The following is a 13,599-nucleotide window of genomic DNA, read 5'->3' as shown; positions in this document are numbered from 1 at the left end:
CAATATTTGAGGGAAATGGTCTTTTGTGTATATAGAAAATGTTTTAGATCTTTGAGTTCAGCTCATGAAAAATGGGAGCAAAAACAAAAGTGTTGAGTTTATATTTTTGTTCAGTGTGTATATATATATATATATGGCCTCTTGGACCATTTATATCAGAACTGATTACTGCTTTAGCATTAAAATATATCATATTAAAATAGCCTATATAAATTTTATTATTATTACTGTCCCCTTACTGTACAAACAGTAAATAAATATTTATGGATCCTGACTATGTGACGTCGCCATTAATGTGTTTCTAGATAAAATATTTATTTATTTATTTTTGGTAGATTGGCTTATGGGGTGATTTTGTTGGAGTAATTAAGTTAATCTTCTCATAAGTCGCTGTAATATGTAGAGATGCCATCTAGGACGTTTTTCTTCGTTTTGTGTTTTTGAAAGTCTATATTTTGCTTTACAAAAACGTGAAAAAGCAGCTGTGACCAAGCTACCACGAGGTGAGTAGCATTGTAAGCAGAATTAATAGCGATATACTTTAGTTTGTCTGTGTGTTTTTGAGATGCAATATTTCTTCTGTCAGGGGGTCAAGATGGGCAGAAAAGTTTCAAATAAAAGCACAGGGACATATAACATCACAAAAACATATCAAAACACAACAACTGACACAAAACATGTACCCAATTTTCTGTGGAGTCTGTACCTTTATTTTGGAGAACGCATTTCTTTTCAACGCTAGAGGCGCTGTGGGGAATGTTACACCGGAAGTACCTCTTGCATCTTCTTTGTTTTGAACTTTGACCTCAGACTTTTGCACGCTGGAAATGGAAAACCAGTGAAACAACGTGGATAGTGAAATATTAAAGTGTTATTTATTAAATTCAGAGTTAACAGAGCCTCAGTGTCCCATGTTTCATTCCGCCTGGATTTAATAAATCGACTCCTCAAGGCGACTGAAAGGTAAACTGCGTCTGCGTGACAATATCAGTTTGTTTACAAACTGTTGACGACTCGTATTGACGCTAACTAGCTTTAAAGTAGCTCCAGTTTTTGTAATTTGACAGATAATGGTCATTTTCGCTACATTTGTTACTTTTGGATTCATGAGTACTTTACACATACACATTTATGTCAGTGTTGACCTAAAATGCGCTCAAAGCTAACTGCTAGCTAATGTTAGCCCGAGTAAAATTAAAAGACACTCAACTTTACTGATGCACGAGGGAAGTTAATTTGCACCACAGCAGCAAAAATGTCATGTTAGTCAGTGCCCATTTAATTCATGTATTGTAACAACAGTACAAACAAGACTCCCTCAGTCTCTCAGATGTAGATAGGCTGATGAAGTCTGTACTGTCAGTGATGTTAGCTCGATCAGTCCACTGCTGTGTTACAGATGGGGAAGGCACCTAAGAAGAGGAGCCTTGCAGACAAGGTCCGCAAAACCAAGACCTCCACTGAGATCAAAAACAACCCTTTCGAGGTGAAAATCAACAGGAAGAAGTTTGATATTCTGGGGAGGAAATCCAAGCATGACGTGGGTCTGCCTGGTGTGTCTCGATCCAAAGCCATTAATAAGGTAAGAGGGAATCTCATGTTGTTGATCCTGCACCTTCATCAACTTCTCTCTCTGCAAGCTTTTACACAGCCAAAGCATTTCTGCTATCCTTCATTTTTAAAATCATTTAATGCACAAACATCTTTACTTGCACTTTTAGGCTACCTTATGTTCTCCTGTAAGGTGCACTAAAGTTGTACCTTGTGTGATTTCATGTGACACATTAAAGGTTTATTGATTGAAAACAGTAACACTGGATGCTGTTTAGTACAATCTGAAGACAATAAATTCACAATTTTAGATGCTTAATCAAAATTACTGGTCTTGACAATTTAGTGTTGTTGCTGAATGAATTTAATCACCAAACAGGTGAGTATAACATTTAACAATACACAGGAGCATGTGAAATAAGATACAGATAGATTTCATTAAGAAACGTTGTCATTTTTTTATCAACTGAAATGTTTCGTAGATGAAGAAAAATTAAAATATTGAATTGATTGATAGATTTGTTTGTGGCATGGAACCCAATCTGCATGCTGAAATTTTCCAGTTGACCCCAAAAATCTTCATAGTTTGCTGCTGTAGGCTGATTATTCTACATATATCACCAATTTTAGGGAATTATCCAGTTTGTGCCAAGAAAGCATATTGATTATTAGCTTATTATCAGCTTAGTAATTTATGTGTTGCAAATAGTAATTATTTAATGTACACTTTATGAACTGTCAGACAACATAGAGTCTTAAGAGCACATTTTGGATTTGATGAATACATTTGACAGCTGAGATATTCTAAGTTAATATAGATTTTCTACATACAAAAATGCTGTGCCAACCATCTGTAAGGATTGCTTTATTTTCTTGATGAGCCAATTGGATCCTTATTAACTCAGCTGCCATCAAATTGTACTTTTTTTTTTTTTTTTTTAAACTTCATAATTAGTGTAATTTTACAGAAGGCTGAAGTGATGAGGGGTGTAACAGGCAGCAGCTGACTGATTTTGGCTCTAAAATGCTCTGAATTACTGTTAGACCACAAATGTCATCCTAAACTTAAGACTGACGTGTCCCTTATTTTTCTGAGTTCCTCTTATCTCAGCCTGTCAGGAGACACATATAGCATTAGGATTCTTTGTGAAAATGGCACCTGGTTCTTTGACCAAACTGACCAAACACCCAGAGAACTGCGGCTGCAAATAGATGTCACAGAAGTGGGAAATGTCAGTGTAAATTGGCCACACGGCACAATAAAGAAAGGAAGCAGGCTCTGAAAAATAAAACATAAAACATTCTGCTATCTGATTAAATAAAAAATAAAAGATAACTCTTCTAGTGTCGCACTGTATCTGGCAGCCATGGTCACAGCTCATTATCCATTTCTCACTATCTGTGCTGTGAAGCCTGGTGCTCACAGTATCATGCTGGGAGAGGGATTTTCTGCAGGAGAAACTGAGAGCTGTGTAAGGACAGAGAGTACCATGATCAGAAAGTTAAAGTGGGATAAGAGTAGAATATAAATCTAGAATTTATGATTTTGTATGGATATGTATATAAACACGGGATTTATAATGCTGACATAACTCTTGTTGCACTTAACGACAACAAAATCAATGTTTTTGTAGTTGCCTGGGAGGTGTGAGTGCTTGTGTTTGTTTCTGTTGTCTGAGAAGAAGTGGACAGAAATCATGTGCAATTCTTGATTTTTTTTTGACATGTAGAGAAAAGAAACCCTCCTGAAGGAATACAAACAGAAGGGCAAGTCCAGCAAATTTATTGACAGACGCTTTGGGGAGTACGACACCAAGATGGCACCAGAGGACAAAATCCTGAAGAGGTTCGCCATGGAGAGACAGGTCAGTGATAAAATGACTTGTGTCAGGACACATCAGACACCAAGTCCTGACATGCATTTACACTAAATAAACCGAGTGTACAGATATGAAAACATTTAGTAATTTCACTAAGGACCAGTTTGTTCCTACTTGGCCCTCTGAAATGTTACACGACTTATTTGTTACTGAAACGTCAATCAACAACTCTCACAGTGTATACTTTATCTTTCAGCGTATCCATGATAAGAAGGATGTGTACAACCTGAACGAGGAGGAGGAGCTGACTCACTACGGCCAGTCGCTGGCTGAGATCGAGAAATTCAACGACAATGTGAATAGCGATGATGAAACAGAGGAGAAAGGCCTTTTGTCAGGTGAGTAGTGCTGGTGCCCGAACATCAGATGAACAGAGCTTCGTATGCTTGATAAATCTTATAAATATTCAGCATTAGTTTGTTCATGTATAATCCTTCAGTCAAGCTTACCAAGGTTTGGAAAAACTAAACACCGGTAAATCATGAATTTACCAACTTTATATTATTGAAATGCAAAACCCATGAAGGTGGTGGCTTTTTAGGTGGGGGTTTTATCATCCCCAGCCCACAACTAGATTTGATAAGTCTTATAGTTGACCGAGCTAGTACATAACGACACTATTCCTCTCTTTCATATAGCTGAGCTGACGGCCGCCCACTTCGGAGGAGGAGGTCTCCTCAGAAAGAAGACATCAGGGGAGCAGGAGGAGGAAGGAGGCCAGAGAGCCAAGTCCAGACAGGAGCTGATTGAAGAGCTCATCCAGAAGTCCAAGCAGGAGAAGGTGAGCCAGCAAACTCTGATCTGACTCACCCTGTTAAACATGGACATATATGCCAACAAGTGAACTGCGTTGTCACCATAAAGGAAAAGTCTGGTGATATCCAACATTTTCTTGTTGTGAGCAAATCCCATAGAAAACAAAAACAACAATGAGTTTCTCTCACTAGCAAGTATTGTCTGTGCCTAGCCTGAGTGTCCACACAGTGTTTTTCGCTAATAGCCTTCATCTTTTTTCACTTGTTTCCAAGAACAACAGAAAAAGCACTGCATCCAGTGTGGGGTTTTTTTTAGAGTGCCCCGACATTTTTGTGTGGCAGTGTTTGTAATTGAAATCTAAGAACTTTTCAAAAAGGTGCTGGTGTCGTCGCTGTCGCTTCTTTAGCTGTACGTTAGTCAGAAATTGTAACAACTGAGAGAAGCCCGTCCTTTTGGTGTTTGCTTTTATCACCATGTGCATTGCAAGCTTGTTGTTAGCTATGTGTTCAACCCTTTGTTAACATAGTGTTACGTTAGCTACCTAGCTAATGTTAATGTCAGAACATTGCTGTCTTAGAAACAAAACCCACGTGCAGTGCTTCATCAGAAAAGTGCTTAGTGCTGGGATGTAGCACCCTGCCAGCACTTTTCTGCCAGAGAAATTATGTGGACACACATTTTATTCCTTTGTGTCATAGAGCTCCATTGTTGTCCAGAAGCACCAGCGATTCCACTGGATTACTTGTTCCTCCATTACTGAACACAGCTATTGTAATTTATCTTCAATCAATCCCACATACACCGTCCTGCTGCTGTAAATACTCCTAGTGCACCACATCCGCAGCTGAAAGCGTCCCGAACAAATGCACTATTTACTCCTGTTTGAGTAACTTCAGTTTATCCATTCTAGATAAAACCTTCCGTAAATGGAGAGACTTAGGAATACAAAGTATCAAAGATCTACATATAGAAGGTACATTCGCCGTCTTTCAAACAGTAATTATTTTCAGGCACTTGCAGATTTGAGATTACATACGAAAACATCTAATAGGATTCTAAATTCAGCTGTCTTAAAACGCCACCAAATCGAGATAACTTAATCACCTACCTTATATGACACCCTACATTCATTAGTCTCTCCATCCTCTACTCCAAGGCCAAAATACACGACATATATCCAAATGTGTCACCAACTTGTGACGCATGTCAAACCTCAGAAGCAACCCTTTCTCACAGCTTTGTCCTGTGCCCTAAGGTTGCATCTTTTTGGTGCGATGTCCTCAACGGCATCTCAGAAATTATTAATATTTCACTAGAACCAGAACCTACACCACGTTCCAAATTATTATGCAAATTGTATTTAAGTGTCATAAAGATTAAATTTTTNGACTATTTAGGAAAATCAGAGAAAAATATCATTTGCATAATAATTTGGAACGCGGTGTATATTAATCATTCTGGGTGTATCTGAAGCATTAAGACAACTCTCCATTGCCCAACAAAAATTCCTCTCCTACTGTATCATTACAGCAAAAAAGCTATTACTGATGTCATGGAGGAACAACAGTTTCAGCGTACAATATGTGGCTACGTGACCTAACTAGCACACTACACATGGAAAGGATAAGATGCCCCTTAAAAGGCAAAAGGCAGACTCACTCAATACATCACCATCTGGCAACCTCTCATATCGCACCTCACACAAAGAACAGTTCCTGAGTTGTAACCCACTCTTCTACAATATCTCGTTCTGAGTATGAATGGTAATATGTCTGTTTAAGGAAATAATTTAGCATTTCCAAGAACAGAAAATAAGTATTAGTGACCTTTTTTAATTTAAAGATTTGTGTCCTCAGTAGAGACCAGTGGGTTTATGGCTGATTTCCACAGACAGGTGGGGGAGGTCAGGAAGTACTAACACATTGTTGGTTTTGGTGACACAAATATTAAACAATGCCAGCCTTATCCTTAAAGGATGTTGGCTTTTTACTGACTAATGATTGTAATGATATTTTAGGGGAGATGTGTCTTGTGGTCCAGGTGATTCACTTCTTAAATTTGTATCACTTTTTCAGCGGGAACGCCAGGTGCAGAAAGAGGAGGCACAGGAGCTGACGGAGAAGCTGGATCAGGAGTGGAAGAGCATCCAGGCTCTGATGGTGAAAAAGATTCCCAAAGCTGACCGTGTCGAGGAGGAGAAGCCCAAGGTAAGGTTGCATCTCACAAATCATTTAACAAAATGTTGTTTTTCTGCGGTGTCCTTTTCATTCACCAAAGACGGAGCCTGATATTTCTTTGTCCTCCTCTGCTTACTCCGTGCGCTTCAGCCGGAAAAGTATGATATGATGGTGAGAGAGCTCGGCTTCGAGATGAAGGCTCAGCCCTCAGAGAAGCTGAAAACCCCAGAGGAGATCGCTCGAGAGGAGAGAGAGAAGCTGCAGAAACTAGAGGTATGTCACAGCGCAGGGCGGCTGTTAAACTCTTTTATCTCAATGCAAACAATGTCATGTCATCATCAAATATTTTAATGCTCTGTGTGACAGTAGATTTGCTCTGTGCTGTCTCCAGGCTGACCGTCTGAGGAGGATGATGGGAGAAGAAGTTGGTGAGAGTTCACAGAGTCAGATCCACATGTCTGCTGACGACCTCAATGATGGCTTCATCCTGGACAAGGACGACAAGAAGACCCTGTCTTATCAGGTAAGTGACATGCAGTATGCAGCATGCAGCATGCGTTTATTAAAGAGCTGGTTTATTTCTGATTTTTTTTTTTTTTTTTTGTGGATTAGCATGTAAATTCTGTCCTGAATTTCTTTTGTGTGTCCAGGATGGAAAATGGAACCTTGAAGAGGGGTCTGAGGAAGAAAATGACGACGATGAAGCAGAGGGAGAGAGTGATGTGGAGGAGGATTCGGAGGCGGAGGGGGAAGGTGGAGATGAAGAGGAGGGGGAGGAGGAGGAGGAGGAGGGTGAGGGCAGCAGCGAAGAAGAAGAAGATGGTCACTCAGACCTGGAGTCTGAGCAAGAAAGTGATCACGAGGAGGGAAAAGAGGAGGACGAAGAAACAAGTTCACGAGGAGGGAAAAGAGGAGGACGAAGAAACAAGTGCCAAACCTAACAAGAGTCTGAGCAAAGAGGAGATAAAGGCCCAGCAGGAGGCGGCTAAAGCAGAGCTCCCGTACACATTTACTGGTAACTACACACATACACAAATGTACAAACTGTAATCAGGACCCATGTTATTAAAATCAGACATTAATTTGACCCAGATTTAAACTGTGTTTCCTCCTCTTGTAGCTCCGGAGAGCTACAACGACCTGAAAGATCTGCTCCAAGGCCACACCCCTGACAACCAGCGCATCATCGTGGCCAGGACACAGAAAAGCAACCATCCTAGTTTGGCTGCAGGCAATAAACTCAAACTGCAGGTAAAACATGGAATAAGCTGTTCTGTTAATGAGTGTGGTGCCTCTGTGTCTGTAGCCAGTTGTAGCTTGTGTCAGTGCCATATGAACATACAGTGTTCTCTCTCTATCTCAGAAACTGTTCGGCTTCCTGTTGGAGTACATTGGAGAGCTGGCCAGCAGGAGTCCTCCTCAACTCACCACCATAGATAAGCTCATACCGTGCGTTCAAAAAGTGGCTTTCTCTCTCAGGTTTCACCTCCTGGTTCAAACATTCAGACCCTGAAACATATCAGATCATTACTGCAGTTATTCTCTTCTCTGTCATTACAGAGAGGTGTACACTTTGTGCCAGATGTTTCCAGACGCAGCCTGTAAGGCCATGCAGAACATCCTCGGAGACGCTGGTCATAGCATGGAGGAGGCGCTTGAGGTCAAAGGGCATGTTGCCTTCCCAGCACTAGACATGGTATGGATTATCAGCTGTGAATACTGTAAACATGTTCAATGTTCACCAGGGTGGATCAGGATTTTAAAGGTTTTAAATTTCACACAATGAAGCAAAATATAATGATAATAATAATAATAAGACAAGTTTTAAAAATTAAAAAAAAGTTCATTATGAATTATATGAAAACAAAGGGGCTTTTGGAACCACTCAGTCTACCTGGTACAAAAGCTTATTGCATGTATGCCTAAAAATTCATACATATGTACACACGTATACAGATATATACATACCAATATATCTTAATACACATATTTAAATATAGAAAGACAGATATACCTTCTTAAAATCACTGTTTTAACCTGGAACACAACACAGAGAATGTAAAATGATTTGCCTTGTCGACGAACGCAGCTACAGTACGTTTGTTTCTGTGTCTCAAGCTCATCTACCTGAAGGTGACAGCCCTGCTGTTTCCGACCTCAGACTTCAGACACCCAGTCACCACTCCAGCGCTGCTTTACATCAGCCAGGCTCTCACCAAGGTACACACAGTCTTCGGCGTGTTTGTTGTTGTCTGTGTCGTTATGGCTGTCTTTGTACTTTTCTGACTGTTCTTGCCTCTAATAGGATTTTGCCATCTCTTATTCTGTTTGAAACCAGCCCTCCTCCTCTCATTAGTCTTTTTTTGTGTGTGTGGATTTTCTCCAGATAAGAAAAGGCTTTTCATATACACACCTCAAACATTTTCAGTTATTCATTCGAAGTCTTTTTCAGGGCACAACGGCTGTATGATGTTGCACTGTTGTTTTCTTTCCAGCGCTGCAGCTGAAACACATTTATACGTGGTGTTTACATGGCAGTTATGTTGACATAAATGTCAACCACAAAATCAATGTTACTGGATGAGTGGATTCATATCTGTGTGTATCTTTGTGATCTGAACGTCCTTAGTGTCCAGTGAGGTCATTACAGGACGTGACATCAGGTTTAGTGTTGTGCAGTCTGGCCGTGGAGTACGTGTCTTTTTCAAAGCGCTTCCTGCCCGAGCTCATCAACTTCCTGGCTGGAACGCTGCATCTGGCCGTGCAGGACAAGACATCTCTAGGTAGGTTTACTAACATAGATTTTAGTGCCAGAATTCATAAGGTGACGCAGAGCTGACAGACTTTGACATTGTGTTGCAGATTACACCATGGTGCCACCGTTTAGGCCGTCAGGGAAGTGCTGTGATCTGCTGGTGTTGTCAGACTCCGAGTCCTGCAAGAGCTGGAGCAAGAAGAGTCTTCCACTGTCTGCAACCCAACACCTCGAACTCAAAAATGACCTTGACAGAGATCACCACAGGTAGGAGGGGAGGGGAATCTAGAAGCTAGTCAAACCTCTGGACTCATAGACTTGTTCGATGTTATTGCAATCAGTAGACAAAATTCCTAATCATAGCTCATCTATTGTATAACTTGCAACCACAACAAGGAAAACCTCTGTCTGAACAAGGTCTGTAGATTTGACCTTCATCTTCTCCATTGGAGAAACATTAGGAAGAGATGTCTGCACAGCCTGTATGGACAGGAGGAATGTTTAAAGGGAGCTGATACATCTTTAATTGTTAAGAATTAAACCAAAATTCTCCACAGATGTTGTTTGTATGCCCCCTCTGTACATACAGCTGACCACCAGAGACATGGCATTTACAAAACAACAGATATCAGACTGCCTTAATTGGCCAGTCAGAGCGTAGCATGTAACAACACCATGTAATAACAGGAGCGAACACTTGCCCAGAGACAATTATAGGCCCAGTAGGAAGAGAGGGAGGGAGATGAAGTGTGAGAAAATGTGTTGTCTTCACACAGCTTCTCATGTTTGCTTTGGACCAGAATATGACCACCAAAGAAATGAAACGGCAAGACAGGAAGTTCGACTGATTAATTATCTTTTATATGAGTGAAATAAAAGACAAACTCATTTGTTCTTTTGTAAAAAGAAAAAAACAAAATTGAAACACAGAAACATGCCCTCATGCAGATCTGTTCTTTAACCTGTTGCTGTATGTTTTATAAAATATAAGCATGTCTTGTGGTGCTAAAAAGGAATTAATGAGTGACGAGGGTCCTTATTAACGCACGGATATGAAAGATAAGCCATCATACTGTGTTTACCTGTACAGACTGCACGGCTCTGCGCTGATACATCCACTTGTGTGATTCTGATGAGTCGCCAGCGTGTTTTCACACAGCAGCTGGTGTGTGGGCACAAAGCAAAGCTTGCAAGCAGGCTTCAACGGACCATGATGGTGCGCAGTTTGTGAGAATATACATTTCTATTTCTACTCAGCTAAAATTAAGATTTATAACATGCGATAAACCACCTTTGAGTCGGAGTGATTTATGTTGGAGAGACGTTAATTTAATTTATTTGCTATATTTGTCAAAGAAAAATAAATAAACCTGTGAGTCACGAAGAATAAACTTCACAAAGCATTTTTTGTGTATAATAAGTAATTTATTCAATGTTTTCCTTTTAAAGCAGCAGTTGTGATTAAGTATTTTGTTTCCTAATGACTCAGACTGAGGCTTGCTGCAAGTCCAAATACCTACTCCGTAAGTCATCATTAAAGGGACAGTTCACCCCAAAATAAAAACTACATAATTTTCATCTTACCTGTAGTGCTATTTATCAGTCTAGATTGTTTTGGTCTGAGTTGCCAAGTGTTAGAGATATCAGCTGTAGAGATGTCTGCCTTCTCTCGAATATAATAGAACTAGATGGCACTTGGCTTGTAATGCTCAAAGCACCAAAATAATACATTTAAAATAACTCAACAGATATCTCAATGTGTCTAATTTACAGACCTTGTTGTAAGCAGTTTCACATAGAAACTATTTTCTGTCTAGCAAACTACACCTCCAACTGTATCACTGCACAGAAGGAAGTATGCATCCACGGCTAGCTCACATAGCCCCATTGAGCTAACGTTACAGCTCAGCCGAGGAGGACGCCATTAGTGTTTACATCTTATACTATCAGGAGCACAAGCCATTTGTCCAGAGTTCTTGTAGATATCTAGATACAGTTGTGGTATGGCTCTAGTGCCCCTAAATATATTCCCACATATATTTAATATATACGCATCTTTACATAGTTTTCAACGAGGCACTGTATTTTGAAGGTGATCTGTGTCCTTTGCTATATTGAGTGCTGTGGGTGTAATTGTTGTGTTGTTGAGGTCAGGAAAAGGGAGGCAAACTATGAGACAAATTTCAAACTATGAAACTGAGATGATCGTCGACATTCTCTCTGCAGGTTGATGTGTCTGTCCACTTGCCTGGATCTGGTGAAGAGGTGCTGCCTACTCTACAAAGACCTTATGTCCTTCACATACATCATCCAGTCAATCAGAACGCTGCTTTCCAAACACCTTTCAGCCCAAACATTACCGGAGCTTTTACAGGTTAGTGCCGAAGATAAATGGAGGTCTTTCTCTTTTTCTCTCTGTCTCTCAAAGTATCTTATTGTCAGTTTCTTCTTCATTGTATTTTTTTTATTTTTATTTTTTTTTTAGAAAAAACAATTTTACAAAAGTGTGGTATTGTTAATTTTCTCTCTTATCCTTAATTGTTAATTTTTTACTGTAAATGTTATTTTTTAAATTTATTTTTTATTCATTAATTTTTATTTGGAGTTTTTTGTACCACTTTTAACATCTTTGTATTTTATGTTATTTTATCTTAATTTATTCATTTGTATTTCCTTTTTTACATTAATGTTGTTATTATTATTATTATTATCATTATTATTATTTATATTTATTTATATTATTATTATATTTTTAACTTTTCTTTTTTTCATATTATCACTATTACTATCTCTCTATCTCTCAATGTATAGAGGTATTTACCTATGTACATTTACTTGTCCAGAAATGAGCATTAAAACTTCTGCTGATTCATGTGTTGCCTAAAAATTTATATTAAAAAAACTGTAACAAAAAAAAAAATGTTTTGTTGTAGGAGCTTTGCCATGATATCCTTGAGACCATCAGCAGCACTCCCGTGACGCACAGTCGGCTGGTTTTAGACAAGAAGAAGCCAATTCCCCTGAAGCTGCTCACACCAAAGATTGTTGAAGTGTAAGTGATATTCCAGTAAATACATGTGTCTGTAAAAATGTATTATTTCATCAAGAAGCTGAGAGAAAGCATGCAGATATGCTTGGTAGTGCAACTGGTTTAAATATCTCCTTTACTTCTTTGATATTTTTCAGGTTGGACTATGGAAAGAAGCGTGGCAGCACCAGAGAGGAGAAAGAGAAGGAGCGACTGAAGCACAAGTACAAGAAGGAGTTCAAGGGGGCTCTGAGGGAGATCAGGAAGGACACGCGCTTCCTGGCCAGAGAAAAGCTCAACGAGGTCATGAACAGGTACGGAGAACACACAGTGTCCCTGTGGATGTCAGCCAGAATGTTTCTTTGACAAAGCCTCTCACTTGTTACATGTTCTGTGTTTCAGAGATGCAGAGAGAAAGAAGAAGGTGAGGGAACTCTTTGGCAGCTTGGCCACTCAGGAGGGAGAGTGGAAGGCTCTGAAGAAGAGGAAGAGGAAGTGAAATACAGGATCTCAGTCACTTATCTTCATCATGTCTCCTCTTTCAAAAGGACATCTTTCATTCAGATGTGGATAACAGCCTACACAAGGCTGTAAAAAACTGTTTTGTACCCTCTGGATTATTTTTTCATCATGAGATAGGATAAGTCCTTGTTACAACATCCATTTTATACTGTTTGACAAATAGCTGTCAAATGCACGCCAAGTTGTCAGATATTATGATGTAGGGGTTTGATGGGACGGTCGGATACTGATGTTGGAAGTGTCAGTCGACACAGCAGCAGAGACTTGGTTTGCATTCTTCTTTTTTCCAACTAGAATCCATCACTATAATGATGTAATGAATACAGAAAACAATAAATGACAGTATCTTTCTGTTCTCTTGCTTTACATCAACAATGCACGTGTGTTTCCAGTCATGCTCAGTCAAGTAAGATTCAGTTATTCCCACCATAAGAGAAATATAAAATAGTTTCAGTCAGATGCTATGGTATGTAAAACATGGATTATTCAGTGGGTGTCTTCAGAGGTAGGAAAAAAGTGAAGCTTTACTTTATTGTTTTCATGTGAGAGTTTAACCACAGCCAAACAGGTCTATTAAAAGAGAGCAGGGATGTGTGAGGAAAGATTAAAATGGAATCAGGAGAAGGAGGTGGTCATAATAATAATAATAATAATAACTAGTCCATACCTATTGGTAGCTTTGTCACCTTCTACCTATGCCAATCCTCAATGCTTCAATGCTGTTTCACATAGATTGACCACGTCAGTGAGTAGAAAAACGTGGGACAGACAGAATGACACACTGACAGTTTCCGTGATTATGTACAGCATACCATACCATGACTTAGTCATACCAAAAATTAGAAGAAAAAAAAACATTCGGCCACAGAGGGAGCCACAGCGATCGGTCGCATTTTAGCCATTTTTAAGCATTTTTCTGTTGTTATAGCG

At 39.5% G+C, this 13,599-nt stretch overlaps 1 protein-coding gene across 1 annotated transcript; it reads left to right on the top strand.

Moving 5' to 3' along the window:
• Nucleotides 1-804: 804 nt before the first annotated feature.
• Nucleotides 805-13,018, top strand: nop14 (NOP14 nucleolar protein homolog (yeast)). Its single transcript, XM_050053547.1, has 20 exons — nucleotides 805-963; nucleotides 1,400-1,582; nucleotides 3,282-3,416; nucleotides 3,628-3,769; nucleotides 4,070-4,212; nucleotides 6,263-6,394; nucleotides 6,515-6,637; nucleotides 6,756-6,887; nucleotides 7,015-7,257; nucleotides 7,295-7,379; nucleotides 7,485-7,615; nucleotides 7,728-7,813; nucleotides 7,925-8,060; nucleotides 8,483-8,584; nucleotides 8,994-9,147; nucleotides 9,227-9,386; nucleotides 11,346-11,493; nucleotides 12,053-12,171; nucleotides 12,306-12,461; nucleotides 12,550-13,018. Exons 2-20 carry the CDS (start codon nucleotides 1,400-1,402, stop codon nucleotides 12,644-12,646), a joined length of 2,607 nt encoding a protein of 868 aa, XP_049909504.1. The 5' UTR covers nucleotides 805-963; the 3' UTR covers nucleotides 12,647-13,018.
• The last annotated feature ends 581 nt before the right edge of the window (nucleotides 13,019-13,599 follow it).

Source organism: Epinephelus moara, chromosome 9 (assembly GCF_006386435.1).
Source record: "Epinephelus moara isolate mb chromosome 9, YSFRI_EMoa_1.0, whole genome shotgun sequence".
In the NCBI taxonomy this organism is placed as follows: Eukaryota; Metazoa; Chordata; class Actinopteri; order Perciformes; family Serranidae; genus Epinephelus; species Epinephelus moara.
The sequence above is the reverse complement of the archived record's forward strand: the minus strand, read 5'-3'. Positions and strand labels throughout refer to the sequence as shown.